This window comes from Thalassophryne amazonica, chromosome 10, assembly GCF_902500255.1.
Source record: "Thalassophryne amazonica chromosome 10, fThaAma1.1, whole genome shotgun sequence".
Lineage (NCBI taxonomy): Eukaryota > Metazoa > Chordata > Actinopteri > Batrachoidiformes > Batrachoididae > Thalassophryne > Thalassophryne amazonica.
Genome location: NC_047112.1, coordinates 3,976,152 through 3,999,515, shown reverse-complemented (window position 1 = coordinate 3,999,515; position 23,364 = coordinate 3,976,152). Strand labels below are relative to the sequence as shown.

The following is a 23,364-nucleotide window of genomic DNA, read 5'->3' as shown; positions in this document are numbered from 1 at the left end:
CTCACACACACACACACACACCGGGCTTTCCCTGGAGGGTGTGTCTGGATGAGATGCCAGGTAGCAGCTTTGAGGGCGATCCGAGCTCCAGCAGAACTGGACCCCCGAGCACACTGCACAAGATAAACACATGTTAACAAAACCTCCAGAACCGAAAACTGCTGCTTGTTGAACAACTGTCTTCACGAGTGGTGTCCGTCATCGTGAGCACATTAGGGCCAGTCATCAGTCATCAGGCTCACAATGAGACTGAGTTTAGGGGTAAGGTTCGCACTGGGTTCAGGGTTAGTTTTGGGGTCAGTTCCAGTCCTGGTTTAGTTTAATAGGACTCATTACTTCAATAAAATCATCAGTACACAAATAGTTAAGTACTTTCAGCGTGGCAGCAACAGTTTCCTGTGAGGCGTGTCTCATGTCATCGCCGTTAACGGACAGGATCTGATCCCCCTGCATCAGACGACCGTCCAGCTCAGCAGCGCCCCCTCTGACCACCTCAGAGATAAACACACCGCTGCCACTCCTGCAGGCAGGCAGACACACACACACACGTCCTGTGTATTTATGTTTTCATCTACTAAAAATTGTATTATTTTTTTTTTTTTTTTTTTTTTAAGGCTGACCTTTTCCCGACAATACTGAGTCCCAGCCCTCTGCCGGTCTTCTTCTGTAGTTCCACCTTAAAGATGTCCAAGTTCTCCTCATCACGATACTGAGCCTCATCCCTCAGGACCACCAGACGCACCCTGGCTGGGGTCTGCCGCAGCGTTTTGATGGCCTCCTCATGAGAGGCACTGCGGAGGTCCACGCCGTTGACCTATGTGTACACGCACACACACACGCGCACACACACACACACACACACACACACACACACACACACTCTTACTTTATCACTTCATGTCAATATTTAAGAGCTTGTCTGGATCAGCACCCATTAGATTTGAAGATATTTGAGTTGTAGCACGGCACTGAGTTCATAGAATGTCTGTAGATCCTGAACTCTTGGGTAATATCAGCACGGTAAAGAATCTCTGATTTCTTCTCAGGGATTTCTGCCGTTCATCAGGGATGTGTTTTGGGTCATACACTGTTCAGTGTTTGCATGGACAGTCTGCGCTGCTCTCAGTGAGTGTGTATATATTTACTCATGTCTATTCCAGGTCAGCAGACTGTGCAGTACTTCTGTTAAATCTGCTTCACTGTACGCACACCAGACTCCCTGTGTCCACTGCATACACTCTAATACTGGATACTGTAATTTCACTAGCAAATGAACCAGTTAAAAAAATGCTAACTAGCCTAGCCCAGTTTTTATTTTAATAAGTTAGCAATATTGTCTAGTTAAAACAGAACTATAGGTGTGTGAAGTACCTCTAGGATTTGGTCTCCAGGCCAGAGTCTTCCATCTCTGGCTGCAGCTCCTTCCTCATATACCTCATGGATCACTATGGCATCCTGGTGGAAAGACAAAATTCCCAACAATGTGATGAACTGCCACAAAGACACATTTGGACCGAACATTAGTCATTAGGCTCACGCTGAGGTACAGCCACGGGTCATTCTGTGTGGAAGCTAACTGACCAACAGGAAGTGGCATCCTGCCGACACTCAGCACACGTCAGTCACGTCTTTACACACGACAGGCTGTCACAGACTCTACACAGACCAGAATTACTGCTGCGTTGTATTACTGCAGCAAGGACCCCAGTGTTCTTCAGGGGACAAAATACTGATCAATAAAGTCTTATCTGACACAACATAAGAGGTTGTAGAACAACAACATCCTGTTCCATGGAACATGTTTCATGATGATGGCCGAGTTTAACTTCAGGTTAATTACTGTCACTACCAGGTCTAAGGCTCCTGCTGTTAGTCATCTTTAAGTTGATTCAGGGTGGGCGAGAGCAGTTAGAAGGGCCCGGATGGAGCACAAACCAAGCTGATGAGTAAAAATCACCTGCTGTCCTGCAGTCGTACTTTGGTTATTGGTAAGACTAATCATAAAACATACTAGAGGGCAGACAGGTACTGCTGGTGTCCTGTCCATTGGTGTTTTTTAGTAAAGTTTAATGGGACTCTTTGCTTGAAGCATTAATGTTTCAGTGTAAATGTGCTTTGACTGAACTCTTACCAGCTGAGTGTCTCTTCCTCCAACAATACTCAGACCCAGCCCCGATCGACCTTTACAGATCTCCAACACAGTCTCCTGACCAGGAACAATGGCACAACTAGATGGGTCTGAGGAAGAGGAGGAACAGGAGCATAACATAACCAATCCAAACAGGGTTCCCAAAATAACTGCAGCTGCATGTACACACACACACACACACACACACACACACACACACACACACACACACACACACACACTTTCCCCCTTTTAACATGCCACGCTGGTGTGAAAACACCCTCGACAAGCCCAACCTGTTGGTGTAATAACCCTTTACATTCGTTCTGGTGCAAACATCCTTTGGCTCGGTCATCAAGCCTCTCACTTGGTACACCATCTTGATTGGTCACCTGACAGTAGCACAGCATAAACACTCCCACTGCTGTCCATCATCATCATCATCATCAGAGTCAGTTTTTAACAGCAAGTGTCAGGTGTCAGAATCTAACAACTGCTCCACAGATTTTGACTAGTTAAAAAAAGAAGCCGGACTTTACCCTCCACCTCTACGTGTGCACTGCTCAGATTTTTTTTCATGAAACACTCTCAAGTTTGCTAAAACTCCTCAGTGCCTCCTGCTTCACACCAGATACCTGTGCTGCTAAAGCCAATGTATCAGTAAAAACAAAACAACCCCCCCGGCCCCCAACCAAAAAAAACCTCAACTATTAAAATGTGCGATTCTTGATGTGGTCTGAGTTACGACTTGTGGGACTGCTGTGTGCACATAATTTACCAGGATGTGTAGACTTACACTTTTAAGAAAAAGTGAGTGCACGTGCACCCTGAGATCTGAGATTTTTCATGCAGCAAGCCTTGTGACTTTTCTTCCGTTTTGTTTTGTGTTTTTTTTTTGGGGGGGGGGGGGGGGGGAGTATAACAGGCCTGAGAAAAATTCAAGGTGATAGAATTCTTGTTATTACAGTAATGAAGTTTGAGCTGCATGTGCAGAAATTAAACAAATTACTTTTATTTGAACACACAAAATCACCCTGAAGAGACGGTGAAAATACCCTCTTATATATAAAAATGAGGGTAAAGCGCTGCCCTCTACAGTAAAATTCCAAGAGGAACCCATCCTTTATTCCGTCAGAGGTTAAAGATGCCTTCAGACGGCAGAGACATTTTTATGCAGGTTTCCAGGCAAAGAATAAAGTAGAATTAGAGAAGGAAGAGACAACATGAGCTTCAGCTCAGTCTGATTTATTTGAGGAGCAGCCATTAATAAAACATGTTTTAAAGTGAACGTACCTCGGTTAATAAAATGTGTTTTAAAGTGAACGTACCTCGGTTAATAAAATGTGTTTTAAAGTGAACGTACCTCGGTTAATAAAATGTGTTTTAAAGTGAACGTACCTCGGTTAATAAAATGTGTTTTAAAGTGAACGTACCTCCGTTCGTAAAATGTGTTTTAAAGTGAACGTACCTCTGTTAGTAAAATGTGTTTTAAAGTGAACATACCTCCGTTTGTAAATGTGTTTTAACGTGAACGTACCTCTGTTAATAAAATGCGTTTTAAACTGAACCTACCTCTGTTAATAAAATGTGTTTTAAAGTGAAAATACCTCGGTTAATAAAATGTGTTTTAAAGTGAACGTACCTCGGTTAATAAAATGTGTTTTAAAGTGAACGTACCTCGGTTAATAAAATGTGTTTTAAAGTGAACGTACCTCCGTTCGTAAAATGTGTTTTAAAGTGAACGTACCTCTGTTAGTAAAATGTGTTTTAAAGTGAACTACATCCGTCGTAAATGTGTTTTAAAGTAACGTACTCCGTGTAAAATGTGTCGTTTAAAGTGAATGTACCTCCATTCGTAAAATGTGTTCTAAGTGAATGTACCTCTGTTAATAACATGCATTTAAACGGAACACCTCTGTTAATAAAAGAAAGAAATACCTCCGTTCATAAAATGTGTTTTAAAGTGAACGTACCTCTGTTAGTAAAATGTGTTTTAAAGTGAACGTACCTCCATTCGTAAAATGTGTTTTAAAGTGAACGTACCTCTGTTAGTAAAATGTGTTTTAAAGTGAACGTACCTCCATTCATAAAATGTGTTTTAAAGTGAACGTACTCTGTTAGTAAAATGTGTTTTAAAGTGAACGTACCTCCATTCGTAAAATGTTGTTTTAAAGTGAACGACCTCTGTTAGTAAAATGTGTTTTAAAGTGAACGTACCTCCATTCGTAAAATGTGTTTTAAAGTGAACGTACCTCTGTTAGTAAAATGTGTTTTAAAGTGAACGTACCTCCATTCATAAAATGTGTTTTAAAGTGAACGTACCTCTGTTAGTAAAATGTGTTTTAAAGTGAACGTACCTCCATTCGTAAAATGTGTTTTAAAGTGAACGTACCTCCGTTCGTAAAATGTGTTTTAAAGTGAACATGTCAGGCGAGGCACAAACAGAGGAGGACACAAATGCAAAAGTCTCACAGGCAGACTGGTGAAAAAAAAGGTTTAATTAAACAAGCAGGGATTTGGTACATGGGAGGTCCAGCAGTGAAGCAAAGGTACAGACAGACGTGAGGCTGAGGCTTGGTCCAAAAAACAGGCTGAGGTCAAAAAGCACGGCGTGGAGGTGTCCAGAGGCAAAGACAAGTTCAAGGTCAAGGGAAAAGCAAGGTCAAACACTAGCAGGCAAAACAAGACGAGGAACGGCTGGAAAGTGAATAACATTCAACAATCGGGCAGTGAGCTGTGAGACTGTGAGGGCTTAAATAACTGGTGGTGTAATTAGTGGAACAAGATGCAGGTGTCAGTGAAAGTTCTGGAAGGGGGTGTGACTAGTGAACAAAGATTAAGCATGGGCAAGATAATGGGGAAGGGAGTGCACAAAGTGGAGTGATGTCAGGTACAAAGATGCGTGAGCAGGTGCAAGAGCGGGAGTGAATGAAAATGTAAAACAGACAAAATCAAAGTGTGGGAGACAAAGACATGAGGTGGGTGCAGGAAGTGGAGTGAACACAAACAAATGAGGACGACGTGAAAACAGAGCAAAAACAGAATATGATAGATACTAGGGGACCAGGACAGAGCAAGAATCATGGGAACTAAAAGCAAACAAGATATAATAAGTACAAAAGAAAAAACTAGGAGAACTGATCAGAGAATCAATACTGAAGCAAAACTAAACAGAAACTGACTAATTAACAGAAAGCAAAAACCCAATATAAAAGTACAAGAGAAAACAACAGAAATAAGAACAGCATATAAACAAAACTGGTGACTACAGAATAGTGCAATAAATAAAGAGAACTAACTGATGAGCAATATGTGACAAACAGAACATAATCAGAAGAAACACTTGAAGATAAATAATAACCAATACCTGTGACCAAAGCATAATACAAATTGTGATAACAGAACTAAGCTAAGAATACAAGATGCTCAAAAGAAATCAGAACCGGTGACCAAAGCGTAACACAAGAAATGAAATAAACAGAATCAAACTAAGACTGGAGTGACTAAGTGACCAAGAGTGAACAAATACAAGGTTAACAGAAACAAAACTAATGATAACATATGACAAAGCATGGATAAAACACAGGAGGCACCGAATACAAATGTGGATACAGTTCCATACTAATGGCAGATGCCCTAAAGGGCCGGATCATGACAGAACATACCTCTGTTAGTAAAATGCGTTTTAAAGTGAACATACCTGCGTTTGTAAAATGCGTTTTAAAGTGAACATACCTGCGTTAGTAAAATGTTTTAAAGTGAACGTACCTCCGTTCGTAAAATGTGTTTTAAAGTGAACGTACCTCCGTTCGTAAAATGTGTTTTAAAGTAAACGTACCTCCGTTCGTAAGATGTGTTTTAAAGTAAACGTACCTCCGTTCGGAAAATGTGTTTTAAAGTGAACGTACCTCCGTTCGGAAAATGTGTTTTAAAGTGAACGTACCTCCGTTCGGAAAATGTGTTTTAAAGTGAACGTACCTCCGTTCGGAAAATGTGTTTTAAAGTGAACGTACCTCCGTTCGGAAAATGTGTTTTAAAGTGAACGTACCTCCGTTAATGAAATGTGTTTTAAAGTGAACGTACCTCCGTTCGTAAAATGTGTTTTAAAGTGAACCTACCTCTGTTAGTAAAATGTGTTTTAAAGTGAACGTACCTCTGTTAATAAAATGTGTTTTAAAGTGAACGTACCTCTGTTAATAAAATGTGTTTTAAAGTGAACGTACCTCTGTTAATAAAATGTGTTTTAAAGTGAACGTACCTCTGTTAATAAAATACGTTTTAAACTGAACCTACCTCTGTTGGCAGTCTGCAGGTCGGGGCTGATCAGGGGAGGTGAAGGTGCCGGTGCCGTCTGGTTCCTGGAGTCACTAGACGACCTGCAGGACTGAACAAGACAACAGAACACAAACAGAAAAACAGAGGTGCTGGACAACCTGCAGCGAGGAGTCAGGTGGTAGTCAAGGGGTAGTTACATGGCAGTCAGATGGCAGTCAGGTGGTAGTCAAGGGGTAGATACATGGCAGTCAGGGGGTAGTTAGATGGCAGTCAGGGGGTAGTCAAGGGGTAGATACATGGTAGTCAGGGGGTGGTTAGATGACAGTCAGGTGGTAGTTAGGTGATAGTCAGGTGGTAGTCAAGTAGTTACATGGTAGTCAGGGGGTAGTTAGATGGCAGTCAGGGGGTAGTCAGGTTGCAGTCAGGTGGTAGTCAAGGGGTAGTTAGATGGCAGTCAGGTTGCAGTCAGGGGGTAGTCAGGTTGCAGTCAGGTGGTAGTCAAGGGGTAGTTAGATGACAGTCAGGTGGTAATTAGGTGGCAGTCAGGGGGTAGTTAGATGGCAGTCAGGGGGTAGTCAGGTTGCAGTCAAGGGGAAGTTAGATGGCAGTCAGGTGGTAGTTATGTGGTAGTTAGATGGCAGTCAGGGGGTAGTCAGGTTGCAATCAGATGGCAGCCAGGTGGTAGTTAGATGGCAGTCAGGGGGTAGTCAGGTTGCAATCAGATGGCAGCCAGGTGGTAGTTAGGTGGCAGACAGGTAGTAGTTAGGTGGCAGCCAGGGGGTCATCAGGTGGCAGCCAGGGGGTCGTCAGGTGGTAGTTAGGTGGCAGTCAGGTGGTAGTTAGGTGGCAGTCAGTTGGTAGTTAAATAGCAGTCAGGGGGTAGTTAGGTGGCAGTCAGGGGGTAGTCAGGTGGCAGTCAGGGGGTAGTCAGGTGGCAGTCAGGGGTAGTCAGGTGGTAGTTAGATGGCAGTCAGGGGGTAGTCAGGTGGTAGCCCTTGAGCAGACAGTGAGTAGTGCAGTCAATGCTTGACTGTCCTGGATCCAGTGATGTCCACAAAGTCAAGTTCATTGAACGTTTCCTCGTCAATAAAGGCATCCAAGTGTCTGGATTACATGATGTTACTTGACACCCAGTCCATCAAGGAGCATCCACGAGGAACTTGATGAATTACGAGGGCTGTCAATAAAGTAACGGTCCTTTTTATTTTTTTCAAAAACTACATGGATTTCATTCATATGTTTTTACGTCAGACATGCTTGAACCCTCGTGTGCATGCGTGAGTTTTTCCACGCCTGTCGGTGACATCATTCGCCTGTGAGCACTCCTTGTGGGAGGAGTCGTCCAGCCCCTCGTCGGAATTCCTTTGTCTGAGAAGTTGCTGAGAGACTGGCGCTTTGTTTGAACCAAATTTTTTCTAAACCTGTGAGGCACATCGAAGTGGACACGGTTCGAAAAATTAAGCTGGTTTTCGGTGAAAATTTTAACGGCTGATGAGAGATTTTCAGGTGATACTGTCGCTTTAAGGACTTCCCACAGAGTGGGACGTCGTGCAGCGCTCCCAGGCGCCGTCGTCAGCCTGTTTCAAGCTGAAAACCTCCACATTTCAGGCTCTATTGATCCAGGACGTCGTGAGAGAAGAGAGAAGTTTCAGAAGAAGTCAGTTTCAGCATTTTATCCGGATATTCCACTGTTAAAGGAGATTTTTTTTTAATGAAAGACGTGCGTACGGGTCCGCGCGTCGGGACGCAGCCGGCGCGGTGCGGTGGCACAGGAAAAACACCTCCGTGTTGATAACCATTTGTAAAATCCAGGCAGCTTTGATGGCTTTCAGTGGAGTGAGTATATGAGAAATTGTTAACAGGCAGGACATGTTCCAACTTGTCCTTAAGGCTTCCAACAGAGAACCGAACTGCGAACCGACGCTGCAATCCGTCCGCACGTCTTTCATTAAAAAATCTCCTTTAACAGTGGAATATCCGGATAAAATGCTGAAACCGACTTCTTCTGAAACTTCTCTGTTCTCTCACGACGTCCTGCATCAATAGAGCCTGAAATGTGGAGGTTTTCAACTTGAAACAGGCTGACGACGGTGCCTGAGAGCGCTGCGCGACGTCCCGCACTGTGGGAAGTCCTTAAAGCGACAGTATCACCTCAAAATCTCTCATCAGCCGTTAAAATTTTCACCGAAAACCAGCTTAATTTTTCGAACCGTGTCCACTTCGATGTGTCTCACAGGTTTAGAAAAAATTTTGATCAAACAAAGCGCCAGTCTCTCAGCAACTTCTCAGACAAAGGAATTCCGACGAGGGGCTGGACGACTCCTCCCACAAGGAGTGCTCACAGGCGAATGACATCACCGACAGGCGTGGAAAAACTCACGCATGCGCACGAGGGTTCAAGCATGTCTGACGTAAAAACATATGAATGAAATCCATATAGTTTTTGAAAAAAATAAAAAGGACCTATACTTTATGGACAGACCTCGTATACAAATTCTGAGGATCTCTCACACATCACGTTAAGTGAGACTCAAATGGTTTTAAACAATCCTGCTGACAATCAAGTCAAGCTCGACAGCATGAGCTGGTGCTGCACCTTACTGCATCCACCATGGAACCACTTTGGGTCCTAGATGACAACCATCCAGGCAGACAACTGGTCCATCCCCACCTCTCCAAAGCCACCATCTATCTGCTGCAGCTTGGTGAGGAGTGGGTGTTTACTTGACCTTCTGATGTCAGGGTGCTGTCATGAAAGGTGTGTGACCGGACACTGGGACCTGCAGTAGTCCATGGTGAACCTTGCCCCTCAACCAGTGACCGCTGGGATGAACTCCAGACCCCCGTGACCCTGAACTGGACTAAGCACGTATAAAAAACAACGATCCAACCTCCAGACCATCATTCACCATTCCTCTAACCAATTCCTCCCTCTACTCTCAGTGCTGTCACAGTCCTCCTCCTCAAGGTACAGAATGGTCAACAAGCCATGCTGTACAATTTCTTTGCATTTGGCTTTGGCTGACTTTGCTGACCGGCTGGATCTGCATTCAGAGGCTATTTTTTCATTACCTGCTGTTCCAGTGGAGCCTTGAGAGCCTGCAGCCCATTTTCTGGAGACTCTGCTTCAGCCAGCACCTGCAAATGTAACACACCAGCAAAGATGATCAGATCCACCAGGTCTGGACCTTTAGAAGAACAAAACTGATCAAATCTATCATCACATCTCAACATACAGCAACACACATTTCTCCTGAGTCTATGATTCATCCCATCACTCAGATGTGAACACATTCCAAAGCAGGTGTCACGTGCAGAATTTGAAACATGAACTTTATTCATGTGTCCATGCTAATATATGGGTCACACAATAATTTTACAAGGTATTATGACACTGTGGAACCCCTGCACTGCCGACCACACATCCATGAACTAGCATGGATCACAGAGATGGATATTTGGGTCACTGGATCCGCGAAATTCCAACATGCCTGCTTCCTGCTTACAAGGAAAAGTTAGACCTTCCTCTTGTCCATGATGCTCTGACATGACATCTATTAAACTGAACTGGCAGCAGCCATTAGTGAGCTCAGTACCTTGGTACAAACATCTGAATCTGTCAGACACTCGGGGGTGCTGTTGCTGCTTCTGCTGTTCTGTTGGTGCTCGTTGGCCTCCTCCTGCCAGACAGATCACAGATCAACACAAAGAAAGCAGGAGCCACTCAAAATCTCAAACAGCAAAGACGTTTTATTGTCCCTCCACCAAAAGGGTCATCTTCTTATGCCTATAACCTCTCCAGGAGGACAACCAGCCCAGTGACCTTCCACCTTCTGGATGATTTAAAACTAGTCTAAAATCCAACCAACAGTAACACTTAAATGTTACAAGCATTTTGCAGATTTCTGAGTTCTGCTATTAGTGAGTATTGCTTGATTAGAAGACCCAGATACAAGAACAAAGGAGGAACTGGTGGGTAAACTCTGGACTGTCCTCCAGGGTACAACATCACACAATCCATCCTGGACATTATGTTAGCGGATGAATGTGACAGATGATCAGGATCCATGGAAACCGCTGCACCACAACGCTGTGGTCTGCCACAAACACAGATGGCAATAAGAGAACCAGGTACTGGAACTACAGGCAGGCGAACATCAGGTTGTTTCAGGGGAAATAAGACACCAGACATTGTGCCATTATCAGTTTAGCATTCGGCAAACTTTACAGAGATCAATTCAGTTTACATTCTCTGTAACAAAAGGCTGTTTGAGTTCAGACTTACCGGTGAGTCTGATGAAGGGTGGAGGGTGAGACTGTCAGGAAGGAGGAACCGCTCTCTGGAGACAGACGCAGGGACAGGAGCTGCAGACACGGACTAACACATAGAGGACAAACCTTTATCCAAAGCTCTTTCAAACCCGTGCCATTAGTCTGTTTGTCAGTGGCCACTTTGACCCCCTGGTGCCGACTTTCCACAAACCGTTTCATAGGTACAACATTTCAGTCAAACTGGTTTGAAGCTTCCTGTCTGAAGACCATTATGTTCCACTTATTGACATTCAAGTCTGTGAGCACATGCTCTTGGTGCACGTTGTGGCATCTCCCATTTGCCTGCCAACTGGGAAGTGCCCATGGAGACCATGGATCATTCCCCACCTCCTGAAAGCTAAGTGATCCATGGCCAGCCTCATGGCCTGTCCGTGGTGATGTCCCTGACCATACTCACAGAACTGAACCACATAACTGTACTGTCCAAGCTGAGTGGAGAATGCAAGTAGTACACCTGGTCCAAGTTTTCCTAAGTACTGCTTCTTTGGCTGCGAGTCATTCCAGAGATAACCAAGGATCCTCTGGAGTGATCTAGTGCCAAATACATCCAGTTGTCACCCGAGTGTTACAGGTTAGAATCCATGGCTCACAACCAGACAGTAAAGAGTGGAAGTAGCACAACACTAAAGACTAACATTCATTCAACTGCAACCTAATGACTTCATAAGCTCTTCCCAGATGTCACTTTATTTCAAACGCCACAGTCTCAAAGGCATAAATGCCACTGCCGAAATATGTGACTTTCTCAGCAACTTCAGATCAGGGCGACACCAAACATCTCACTCAGTTTCAGGGCATCCATGGATTCCACAGAGATCACAGCATCATCTGCAAAGTCATTTCAGTGAGTCTTTCCTCACCAACACAGCCACCCAAGCTGCTGGACTCAACAAACCTACCAAACACCCAGTCCATGCAGGCACTGAACAGACAGAGCCAGAACCTGATAAATGCCAGAACACATTGGGAAGAAGTCAGAGATTCTGCTGCACACAGCACCCACACTGCCTGTGTGCAGGCTAGTTATGCAGTTCCAGCAATTCAACGGGGATCCTGCCAATTCACAAGGCCAGACTGGTTTCCTAGTGTCACTGTGTTCTCATTTATGAAAATACTACTTCTCCTCACAAAGCATCTCAAGTTATCATATTAAATGAAGCATAAATTAATGTACCGGTATGTCAGGCATGGGTGACAGCATGGCTCTAACAGTGGTAAACAAATGCGGTTCTCACCAGGATGGAGTAAGTAAAAGGTTTAATCATCAAAGCAAGCACAGAGTCGGTACAATGGTGATCCAGCAGTAGTACAACGGTAACAGACAGATAGTTCAACAGACAAGCACAGGTCAAAATACACAGCAAGGAGGCAATCAGAGACAAAGGCAAACTCAAGGTCAAGGACAAAGAAAGGTCAAAAATCCGCAGGCAAAAACAAGGCAAAGGAGTACTTGGAACTATGGCCAAGAGAGTGACATGAAATCAACAATCTGGCAGTGAAGTAGGTGAGAGTCAGGGTTTAAGTAACTGGTGGTGTAATTAAGAGAAATGAGGAGCAGGTGTGCAGAAGGTGCTGGAAGGGGGCGTGACCGGGGAAGACAAAGGTAAGTGCAAGAGAGTTCAGTGAGGCAAAAGCAAAGTGAACTGGGGCAAGATAACTAAGTGGCTGAAAAACCAATGGTGCGAAGCAAGTAAAGTAAGTAGCATAAAACTAACAGTGTATAACGTGACGTGTTCCAGACAAGCAATAATGCTGAGCAAAACAAAAGGGGAAACAAAACTCTGAAATAACGTGACTAATCCAAATAGTGGGAAACATGCAGATCTTTGATTATAACTGAAACTAGAACAGGGACTGATACTGATTACAATCTAAGCAGAAAATAACTAATATAAAAAAAACTCAGTAACCATAAAATACAACACAAAATAGATGATAAACAGAGAATAAACAAACCCAGTGACTACAGAATAATGCAATAATAAAAGATAACTGATAAACAGAAAATGGAATAAATAACAAATGGAACATGATATGAAAAGAAACACTGAAGGTGAATAATAACCAAAACCTGTGACTAAAGCAAATACAAGAAATGTGATAACCAGAACAAGAGTAGAGAAGCTTGAATCTTCGACTGGACTGGGTTGCTTGATGTGAGGACGTTTCGCTTCAAATCGCAGAAGCTTCCTCAGCTAAATTCTTGCTCTGGTAGTCTGACTTCTGTCTTGACTCTTGTAGAGAAGAATAACAGAAGCCACAAAAGCTGGAGTTTTAAACCTAACCAGACCCCTCCTACCGAGAAGCCGACTGCCTATAGGCTAGTGACTAAAACAATAGCTCTAATTAGCACCTATTGGCTCTAGTTGGCACCCTCCTAAGACAGGCAGCTGTCCCTCCTAAGGATGGGACGAACGCCTCTCCTGATGGCTCCCTTGACGACTCTCCTAATGATTGTGAATGACTCAGTACCATGAAACAAAAGACTGAAGGAGGGTGCTACTAGAGCACAATAGGTGCTAATTAGAGCTATTGTTTAGTCACTAGCCTATAGCAGTCTGCCTTTCAGTAGGAGGGGTCTGGTTAGGTTTAAAACTGCAGCTTTTGTGGCTTCTGTTTATTCTTCTCTACAAGAGTCAAGACAGAAATCAGACTACCAGAGCAAGAATTTTAGCTGAGGAAGCTTCTGCGATTTGAAGCGAAACATCCTCAACCCAGTCCAGTCGAAGATTCAAGCCTCTCTACTATGGAAACCACCTGGACAACTGAGAGCCTTCACAGAAACCAGAACAAGACTTATAGGACCAGAAGTGAACAAACAATAACCAACTACAGAATAAAAGAAAACCAAAGAAAGAATCTGGACTAACGTTGTAACATAAAGAAAAGCCATGAATAACTGAATGACTGCAAACTAAATAATAAGGTAACGAATGAAACCAGTGACTAAATAGTAAATAAAGCAATAAACAGAATCAAACAGACTATCAATCAATCAATCAATCAACTTTTTTCTTGTATAGCGCCAAATCACAACAAACAGTTGCCCCAAGGCGCTCCACATTGCAAGGCAAGGCCATACAATAATTATGAAACACAGTCTACGTCTAAAGCAACATAACCAAGGGATGGTCCAGGGTCACCCGATCCAGCCCTAACTATAAGCCTTAGCGAAAAGGAAAGTTTTAAGCCTAATCTTAAAAGTAGAGAGGGTATCTGTCTCCCTGATCTGAATTGGGAGCTGGTTCCACAGGAGAGGAGCCTGAAAGCTGAAGGCTCTGCCTCCCATTCTACTCTTACAAAACCCTAGGAACTACAAGTAAGCCCGCAGTCTGAGAGCGAAGCGCTCTAATGGGGTAATATGGTACTACGAGGTCCCTAAGATAAGATGGGACCTGATTATTCAAAACCTTATAAGTAAGAAGAAGAATTTTAAATTCTATTCTAGCATTAACAGGAAGCCAATGAAGGGAGGCCAACACGGGTGAGATATGCTCTCTCCTGCTAGTCCCCGTCAGTACTCTAGCTGCAGCATTCTGAACCAACTGAAGGCTTTTTAGGGAACTTTTAGGACAACCTGATAATAATGAATTACAATAGTCCAGCCTAGAGGAAATAAATGCATGAATTAGTTTTTCAGCATCACTCTGAGACAAGACCTTTCTGATTTTAGAGATATTGCGTAAATGCAAAAAGGCAGTCCTACATATTTGTTTAATATGCGCTTTGAATGACATATCCTGATCAAAAATAACTCCAAGATTTCTCACAGTATTACTAGAGATCAGGGAAATGCCATCCAGAGTAACGATCTGGTTAGACACCATGCTTCTAAGATTTGTGGGCCCAAGTACAATAACTTCAGTTTTATCTGAGTTTAAAAGCAGGAAATTAGAGGTCATCCATGTCTTTATGTCTGTAAGACAATCCTGCAGTTTAGCTAATTGGTGCGTATCCTCTGGCTTCATGGATAGATAAAGCTGGGTATCATCTGCGTAACAATGAAAATTTAAGCAATACCGTCTAATAATACTGCCCAAGGGAAGCATGTATAAAGTGAATAAAATTGGTCCTAGCACAGAACCTTGTGGAACTCCATAATTAACTTTAGTCTGTGAAGAAGATTCCCCATTTACATGAACAAACTGTAATCTATTAGACAAATATGATTCAAACCACCGCAGCGCAATGCCTTTAATACCTATGACATGCTCTAATCTCTGTAATAAAATTTTATGGTCAACAGTATCAAAAGCAGCACTGAGGTCCAACAGAACAAGCACAGAGATAAGTCCACTGTCCGAAGCCATAAGAAGATCATTTGTAACCTTCACTAATGCTGTTTCTGTACTATGATGAATTCTAAAACCTGACTGAAACTCTTCAAATAGACCATTCCTCTGCAGGTGATCAGTTAGCTGTTTTACAACTACCCTCTCAAGAATCTTTGAGAGAAAAGGAAGGTTGGAGATTGGCCTATAATTAGCTAAGATAGCTGGGTCAAGTGATGGCTTTTAAGTAATGGTTTAATTACTGCCACCTTAAAGGCCTGTGGTACATAACCAACTAACAAAGATAGATTGATCATATTTAAGATTGAAGCATTAAATAATGGTAGGACTTCCTTGAGCAGCCTGGCAGGAATGGGGTCTAATAAGCATGTTGATGGTTTGGATGAAGTAACTAATGAAAATAACTCAGACAGAACAATCGGAGAGAAAGAGTCTAACCAAATACCGGCATCACTGAAAGCAGCCAAAGATAACGATACATCTTTGGGATGGTTATGAGTAATTTTTCTCTAATAGTCAAAATTTTGTTAGCAAAGAAAGTCATGAAGTCATTACTAGTTAAAGTTAATGGAATACTCAGCTCAATAGAGCTCTGACTCTTTGTCAGCCTGGCTACAGTGCTGAAAAGAAACCTGGGGTTGTTCTTATTTTCTTCAATTAGTGATGAGTAGAAAGATGTCCTAGCTTCACGAAGGGCTTTCTTATAGAGCAACAAACTCTTTTTCAAGACTAACATGGGAAACAGCCTAACTAATGAAAGGTAAAACCAGAGACTCAAAGAGAAAATAAGGCAATGAAAGAAAACCTAGCCCCTGAGCCGGGGCTGGGCATGACCGGCAATAAGCTACCAGGGAGGAAAATCAGCCCAACTTTACCCAGATGGTAAAATCTCTGTCAAAACCAAAAATGATGAGTTGGATCAATTCAGTCTGGGAACATGCCAGAACATAAGCTGTAAGTGACACACAGAGGCTTGACCTTTACTGAAAACAGCTAAAAAAAACAAAACAACAAAAAAAAGTCCAAAATAAGCAAGAAAGAGGTAAACTGGAGGTGAGGGGTAAGGACCTTACATATCGGGACAGTGACAGAAAAAAAAGAAAGAGTAGAATGATTGAGGTGTTGTCTGTTCTGCTGGAATTTACTGATATTAGGATCATTCGTGCACGTTTCCTCTAAGCTGGATATGAAGGGGAGGATGACCTTTCGGTTTAAATGAAGGAGGAGCTGAGGATGACACAAGAGAGAGAAAAGGTGAATGTACGTCTGCAAGAAGAAACAAAACATTCAGGACTGTGAAAACTACAGAGAGATAAAACGGACATCACATCCTAAGAAGATCTGAGAAAGGATGGTGGAATGAAGGCTGAGGGAGGAAACAACCACAGGCGAGGAGCCAAGGGAGGAGGGGGACTACTACCATAAAGGAGGAGGTACGGGAGAAGACCACCATAATTCAGGAGCAGCTTAGCTTGGTGTCAAGAACATTCACATTTGAGGTCACTCATGGAAAAGTCAAAAGAAAAAACCCCCCACAAAGGCTGATATCTGGTGAAGAGCTTTGAAGAAGTGATACATCAAGAGGTTAGAAAGTGCATAAGGGAGGAAGGAGAACCAGAGATGCACAGAAAGACTGTTGAGAAGACGGATGCATCAGAAATGATAATGCTGAGATGGATGTGTGGAGCTACCAAGATGGACAGAATAAGAAATAAGATTCAGAAGAACAAGAAGTAAAAGAAATATCAAAGAAAGTCCAGAAAAGTGCTTTGAACATGTGATGAGGCGAGATGAAGACGGTGCTAAATGTGTGCTAAGGACGGAAGTACAGCAGTAGAGAAAGAGAGGAAGACCAAAGTGGAGGTGGGTGGACAGAAGAAAGGAAGACTAGGAGGAAAAGGAGGTTCAGGATCATTGACCCACAAAGATAAAAAAGGAAGAAGTCAGTTAATATAAATGATGGATGGGTGAAGAGTGTGTGTGTGTGTGTGTGTGTGTGTGTGTGTGTGTGTGTGTGTGTGTGTGTGTGTGTGTGTGTGTGTGTGTGTGTGTGTGTGTGTGTGTGATGAGTTACCTCGGGGCTTACGGTGGGCGGCGGTGGTGGCTTTGGGAAAGGGAGGACGGCCATCTGATTTATAGCATCTTCATTCCTGGAGAGAATTAACATTAGCATGTGCATTATGAAGGCAGAGCTTCAAACACAAACAGGAAACGTCAGGAGGTTCTTCATCCACCGTCTTCATTTCTTCATCTTCGTCTTCATAATAACATTTACATTTACTCTGATGGACTACCCAGTAGTGGGGAATAAGTTTCATTACAGTAGAAGTCTTTCAGAAAGTGCTGTAACTAGGTTTAAGGATATGATTCCTTTTTTATGTTCTCCAATGCAATATACCAACACAGGGCAGAGTAGCTACCTAAACTCTGTGAGTGAGATAGAGTATCTCGTCAATAGTTTTATATCCTCATTGAGGACAACTTTGGATGCTGTGGCTCCTCTGAAAAAGAGAGCCTTAAATCAGAAGTGCCTGACTCCGTGGTATAACTCACAAACTTGCAGCTTAAAGCAGATAACCCGTAAGTTGGAGAGGAAATGGCATCTCACTAATTTAGAAGATCTTCACTTAGCCTGGAAAAAGAGTCTGTTGCTCTATAAAAAAGCCCTCCGTAAAGCTAGGACATCTTACTACTCATCACTAATTGAAGAAAATAAGAACAACCCCAGGTTTCTTTTCAGCACTGTAGCCAGGCTGACAAAGAGTCAGAGCTCTATTGAGCCGAGTATTCCTTTAACTAGTAATGACTTCATGACTTTCTTTGCTAATAAAATTTTAACTATTAGAGAAAAAATTACTCATAACCATCCCAAAGACATATCATTCTCTTTGGCTGCTTTCAGTGATGCCGGTATTTGGTTAGACTCTTTTTCTCCGATTGTTCTGTCTGAGTTATTTTCATTAGTTACTTCATCCAAACCATCAACATGTTTATTAGACCCCATTCCTACCAGGCTGCTCAAGGAAGCCCTACCATTAATTAATGCTTCAATCTTAAATATGATCAATCTGTCTTTATTAGTTGGCTATGTACCACAGGCTTTTAAGGTGGCAGTAATTAAACCATTACTTAAAAAGCCATCACTTGACCGAGCTACCTTAGCTAATTATAGGCCAATCTCCAACCTTCCTTTTCCCTCAAAAATTCTTGAAAGGGTAGTTGTAAAACAGCTAACTGATCATCTGCAGAGGAATGGTCTATTTGAAGAGTTTCAGTCAGGTTTTAGAATTTATCATAGTACAGAAACAGCATTAGTGAAGGTTACAAATGATCTTCTTATAGCCTCAGACAGTGGACTCATCTCTGTGCTTGTTCTGTTAGACCTCAGTGCTGCTTTTGATACTGTTGACCATAAAATTTTATTACAGAGATTAGAGCATGCCATAGGTATTAAAGGCACTGCACTGCGGTGGTTTGAATCATATTTATCTAATAGATTACAATTTGTTCATGTAAATGGGGAATCGTCTTTATAGACTAAGGTTAATTATGGAGTTCCACAAGGTTCTGTGCTAGGACCAATTTTATTCACTTTATACATGCTTCCCTTAGGCAGTATTATTAGACAGAATTGCTTAAATTTTCATTGTTACGCAGATGATACTCAGCTTTATCTATCCATGAAGCCAGAGGACACACACCAATTAGCTAAACTGCAGGATTGTCTTACAGACATAAAGACATGGATGACCTCTAGTTTCGTGCTTTTAAACTCAGATAAAACTGAAGTTATTGTACTTGGCCCCACAAATCTTAGAAACACGGTGTCTAACCAGATCCTTACTCTGGATGGCATTACCCTGACCTCTAGTAATACTGTGAGAAATCTTGGAGTCATTTTTGATCAGGATATGTCATTCAAAGCGCATATTAAACAAATATGTAGGACTGCTTTTTTGCATTTGCGCAATATCTCTAAAATTAGAAAGGTCTTGTCTCAGAGTGATGCTGAAAAACTAATTCATGCATTTATTTCCTCTAGGCTGGACTATTGTAATTCATTATTATCAGGTTGTCCTAAAAGTTCCCTGAAAAGCCTTCAGTTAATTCAAAATGCTGCAGCTAGAGTACTGACAGGGACTAGAAGGAGAGAGCATATCTCACCCATATTGACCTCTCTTCATTGGCTTCCTGTTAATTCTAGAATAGAATTTAAAATTCCTCTTCTTACTTATAAGGTTTTGAATAATCAGGTCCCATCTTATCTTAGGGACCTCATAGTACCATATCACCCCAATAGAGCGCTTCGCTCTCAGACTGCAGGCTTACTTGTAGTTCCTAGGGTTTGTAAGAGTAGAATGGGAGGCAGAGCCTTCAGCTTTCAGGCTCCTCTCCTGTGGAACCAGCTCCCAATTCAGATCAGGGAGACAGACACCCTCTCTACTTTTAAGATTAGGCTTAAAACTTTCCTTTTTGCTAAAGCTTATAGTTAGGGCTGGATCAGGTGACCCTGAACCATCCCTTAGTTATGCTGCTATAGACTTAGACTGCTGGGGGGTTCCCATGATGCACTGAGTGTTTCTTTCTCTTTTTGCTCTGTATGCACCACTCTGCATTTAATCATTAGTGATCGATCTCTGCTCCCCTCCACAGCATGTCTTTTTCCTGGTTCTCTCCCTCAGCCCCAACCAGTCCCAGCAGAAGACTGCCCCTCCCTGAGCCTGGTTCTGCTGGAGATTTCTTCCTGTTAAAAGGGAGTTTTTCCTTCCCACTGTCGCCAAGTGCTTGCTCACAGGTGGTCATTTTGACCGTTGGGGTTTTACGTAATTATTGTATGGCCTTGCCTTACAATATAAAGCGCCTTGGTGCAACTGTTTGTTGTGATTTGGCGCTATATAAATAAAACTGATTGATTGAATTGATTGATTGTTGTTTATGCACAAATGACACCAGATCACACATACACGCTTGTATGTGAGAACTTACTTGGCAATAAATTGGATTCTGATTTTGATGTGAAGAGACACCGCTCGACAGCGTGTACGCACCCGATGACATGCTCGTCAAAATTCAAGTGTTCCACCTGCCAAACAAAAGGGCTCTGCTGGCGGTAGCAACGCAAACCAAGGCAGACTTAACTCTTCTGACCCGCACCACACCGTGCAGTACCGACCCAAACCACTCGGTGGAAACTGGGCTGTCAGCATACGCTGGCTAAATCGTCAAGGTGTGACAGGGCCACGAGAGAAAGAAAAGAGACAGTTCTGAGAAGAATTCTGTGAATAATTTTATCCAACATGAACCAAATGGACTCATGTCTTTAATATGAAGTGTGTAAAACATTACTGTCAAGTTACAGTAGCATATAAAGATCTTGTAGTTTGGAACCAATTCCTTCTGAAGGTACTGAGATAATTATTGAAGAGGAGGTGAACAATGTGTCCAGAGGCAGCGGGAGAGGAGGACCGTTAGACAGGTGGAGGTGAGAGTCAGGACTTTGTATCAGAGGTGGGTTCAAGTTGTTTTATCATGGTGTGGATGGGCGGAGAAATGGTGCTGGGGTCATTTTAAAGGACGAGTATGTTGAGTGTGTGTTGAAGGTGAAGCGAAAATCTGACAGGGTGATGAGTGTGAAGTCGGAAATTGAAGCGTGATGATGAATGTCGTCAGTGCTTATGCCCCACAGGTAGGTTGTGAGATGGAGACTAACAGAGCAGCAGAAACAAACAAACAGGATGGTTCTGCTGTTTTAATCATGCTGAGGTCCAACCTCTGGAAAAAATTATAATCATCTTGTTTGAGTCATTTTAGACTAAGTTCAAAAATGAAATTTTTCAATGAGGCGAGTGTGTGCAGAGCTTTAAATCTCTTTTACCAGTGACGCTGTCCCTCAGTTTATGTTACTGTTGTCCAACACATTTTGTCTCGTTATTTTAAGAACAGGATAAAAGACAACGTATTGTTTTTTCATAAAGTCTTGGAATGTCAGACAGATTTCTAAAAATCCAACATCAGGAGACTGTTAAGGGCCAACGGTGGAAGAAATTATATTTTTTGGAGGAACTCAGCAGCAACAACACAAATCATCAATAGTCCACTGAGGCCTGTGGACAGATGTGGAAGAGGAGGTGGAGTCTGCTGACAGGAGACAGTTCCACCATCACCGTCCTTCAGACACGTCACCACAACCACGATAATGAGCTGAATATCATTTATGTGAAAAGGGTCGTGTCAAAGACTTTTGTTTGTTTTGGGTTTTTTTAACCAGGTAAGTTATTAAGAAAAAAATTCTTATTTACAATAATGACCTGGTGTTCTGAAATTCACTTTGGCATATCACTGCTCATTTCCAAAATGATTAAGTCACTCTAACGGTATTCATCGTCAGACTGCTGTATAATCTGCATCAGGACAGAAAAACTCAGATAAACACACAACAGGATCTGGATGATTGAAGTCAAAGTCACAGCATAAAAATCAAATTAAAGCCAAAGAGGACAACGCCATACTGTTTGGTGAACAAGTCAAAGGTCCATGAGGAGCTCAATCTTCTGGTTACATTATACATGCTGTTTAGCCCATGATGGAGTTATAGCACAACCGCAGCAGGAGCTTGGTTCGCATTGCCGGTAGTAAGTCAAACCTGTTTCCAGTGCACGTTGGCCTCCGCCAGGGTTGCCCTTTGTCACCAGTTCTGTTCATTATTTTTATGGACAGAATTTCTAGGCGTAGCCAGGGTGTAGAGGGGGTCTGGTTTGGGAACCACAGAATCTCGTCTCTGCTGTTTGCGGACGATGTGGTTCTGTTGGCTTCGTCAAATCAGGACCTTCAGCGTGCACTGGGGCGGTTTGCAGCCGAGTGTGAAGCGTCCGGGATGAAAATCAGCACCTCCAAATCCGAGGCCATGGTTCTTGACCGGAAAAAGGTGCTTTGCCCTCTTCAGGTCGGTGGAGTATCCTTGCCTCAAGTGGAGGAGTTTAAGTATCTCGGGGTCTTGTTCACGAGTGAGGGACGGATGGAGCGTGAGATCGATAGACGGATCGGTGCAGCATCTGCAGTGATGCGGTCGCTGTATCGGACCGTCGTGGTGAAGAGAGAACTGAGTAGGGGGGCAAAGCTCTTGATTTACCTATCAATCTACGTTCCGATCCTCACCTATGGTCATGAGATTTGGCTCATGACTGAAAGAACGAGATCGCGAGTACAAGCGGCCGAGATGAGTTTCCTCCGCAGGGTGGCTGGGCGCTCCCTTAGAGATAGAGTGAGGAGCTCGGAGTCGAGCCGCTGCTCCTCCACGTCGAAAGGAGTCAGTTGAGGTGGCTCGGGCATCTTTTCCGGATGCCCCCTGGACGCCTCGCTGGAGAGGTGTTCCGGGCACGTCCCACTGGGAGGAGGCCCCGGGGAAGACCCAGGACACGCTGGAGGCGCATCATGGCTGATTTAGCAGGCTCCGCCACTGATGGTGGAGAGGTGCGCATCATGGCTGATTTAGCAGGCTCCGCCACTGATGGTGGAGAGGTGCGCATCATGGCTGATTTAGCAGGCTCCGCCACTGATGGTGGAGAGGTGCGCATCATGGCTGATTTAGCAGGCTCTGCCACTGATGGTGGAGAGGTGCGCATCATGGCTGATTTAGCAGGCTCCGCCACTGATGGTGGAGAGGTGCGCATCATGGCTGATTTAGCAGGCTCCGCCACTGATGGTGGAGAGGTGCGCATCATGGCTGATTTAGCAGGCTCCGCCACTGATGGTGGAGAGGTGCGCATCATGGCTGATTTAGCAGGCTCCGCCACTGATGGTGGAGAGGTGCGCATCATGGCTGATTTAGCAGGCTCCGCCACTGATGGTGGAGAGGTGCGCATCATGGCTGATTTAGCAGGCTCCGCCACTGATGGTGGAGAGGTGCGCATCATGGCTGATTTAGCAGGCTCCGCCACTGATGGTGGAGAGGTGCGCATCATGGCTGATTTAGCAGGCCCCGCCACTGATGGTGGAGAGGTGCGCATCATGGCTGATTTAGCAGGCCACGCCACTGATGGTGGAGAGGCGCGCATCATGGCTGATTTAGCAGGCCACGCCACTGATGGTGGAGAGGCGCGCATCATGGCTGATTTAGCAGGCCCCGCCACTGATGGTGGAGAGGCGCGCATCATGGCTGATTTAGCAGGCTCCGTCACTGATGGTGGAGAGGTGCGCATCATGGCTGATTTAGCAGGCCCCGCCACTGATGGTGGAGAGGTGCGCATCATGGCTGATTTAGCAGGCTCCGTCACTGATGGTGGAGAGGTGCGCATCATGGCTGATTTAGCAGGCCCCGCCACTGATGGTGGAGAGGTG

The 23,364-nt window shown here is 43.7% G+C and overlaps 1 protein-coding gene across 9 annotated transcripts in view; it reads right to left on the bottom strand.

Annotated features, from left to right (window-relative positions):
- Positions 1 to 23,364, bottom strand: part of patj (PATJ crumbs cell polarity complex component) — a 254,271-nt gene that overhangs the window by 19,738 nt on the left and 211,169 nt on the right. For 8 of the 9 annotated variants that reach the window (XM_034179316.1, XM_034179318.1, XM_034179317.1 and 5 more), the window contains 10 exons: positions 17,102 to 17,177; positions 10,689 to 10,781; positions 10,000 to 10,083; positions 9,476 to 9,541; positions 6,422 to 6,512; positions 2,132 to 2,238; positions 1,372 to 1,455; positions 621 to 814; positions 373 to 520; positions 22 to 113 (listed from right to left, as the gene is read on the bottom strand). In XM_034179316.1, coding sequence (XP_034035207.1) covers positions 22 to 113; positions 373 to 520; positions 621 to 814; positions 1,372 to 1,455; positions 2,132 to 2,238; positions 6,422 to 6,512; positions 9,476 to 9,541; positions 10,000 to 10,083; positions 10,689 to 10,781; positions 17,102 to 17,177 — 1,035 coding nt within the window. The remainder of the gene's footprint in view (positions 1 to 21; positions 114 to 372; positions 521 to 620; positions 815 to 1,371; positions 1,456 to 2,131; positions 2,239 to 6,421; positions 6,513 to 9,475; positions 9,542 to 9,999; positions 10,084 to 10,688; positions 10,782 to 17,101; positions 17,178 to 23,364) is intronic. The other variant, XM_034179321.1, reaches the window with a different exon arrangement.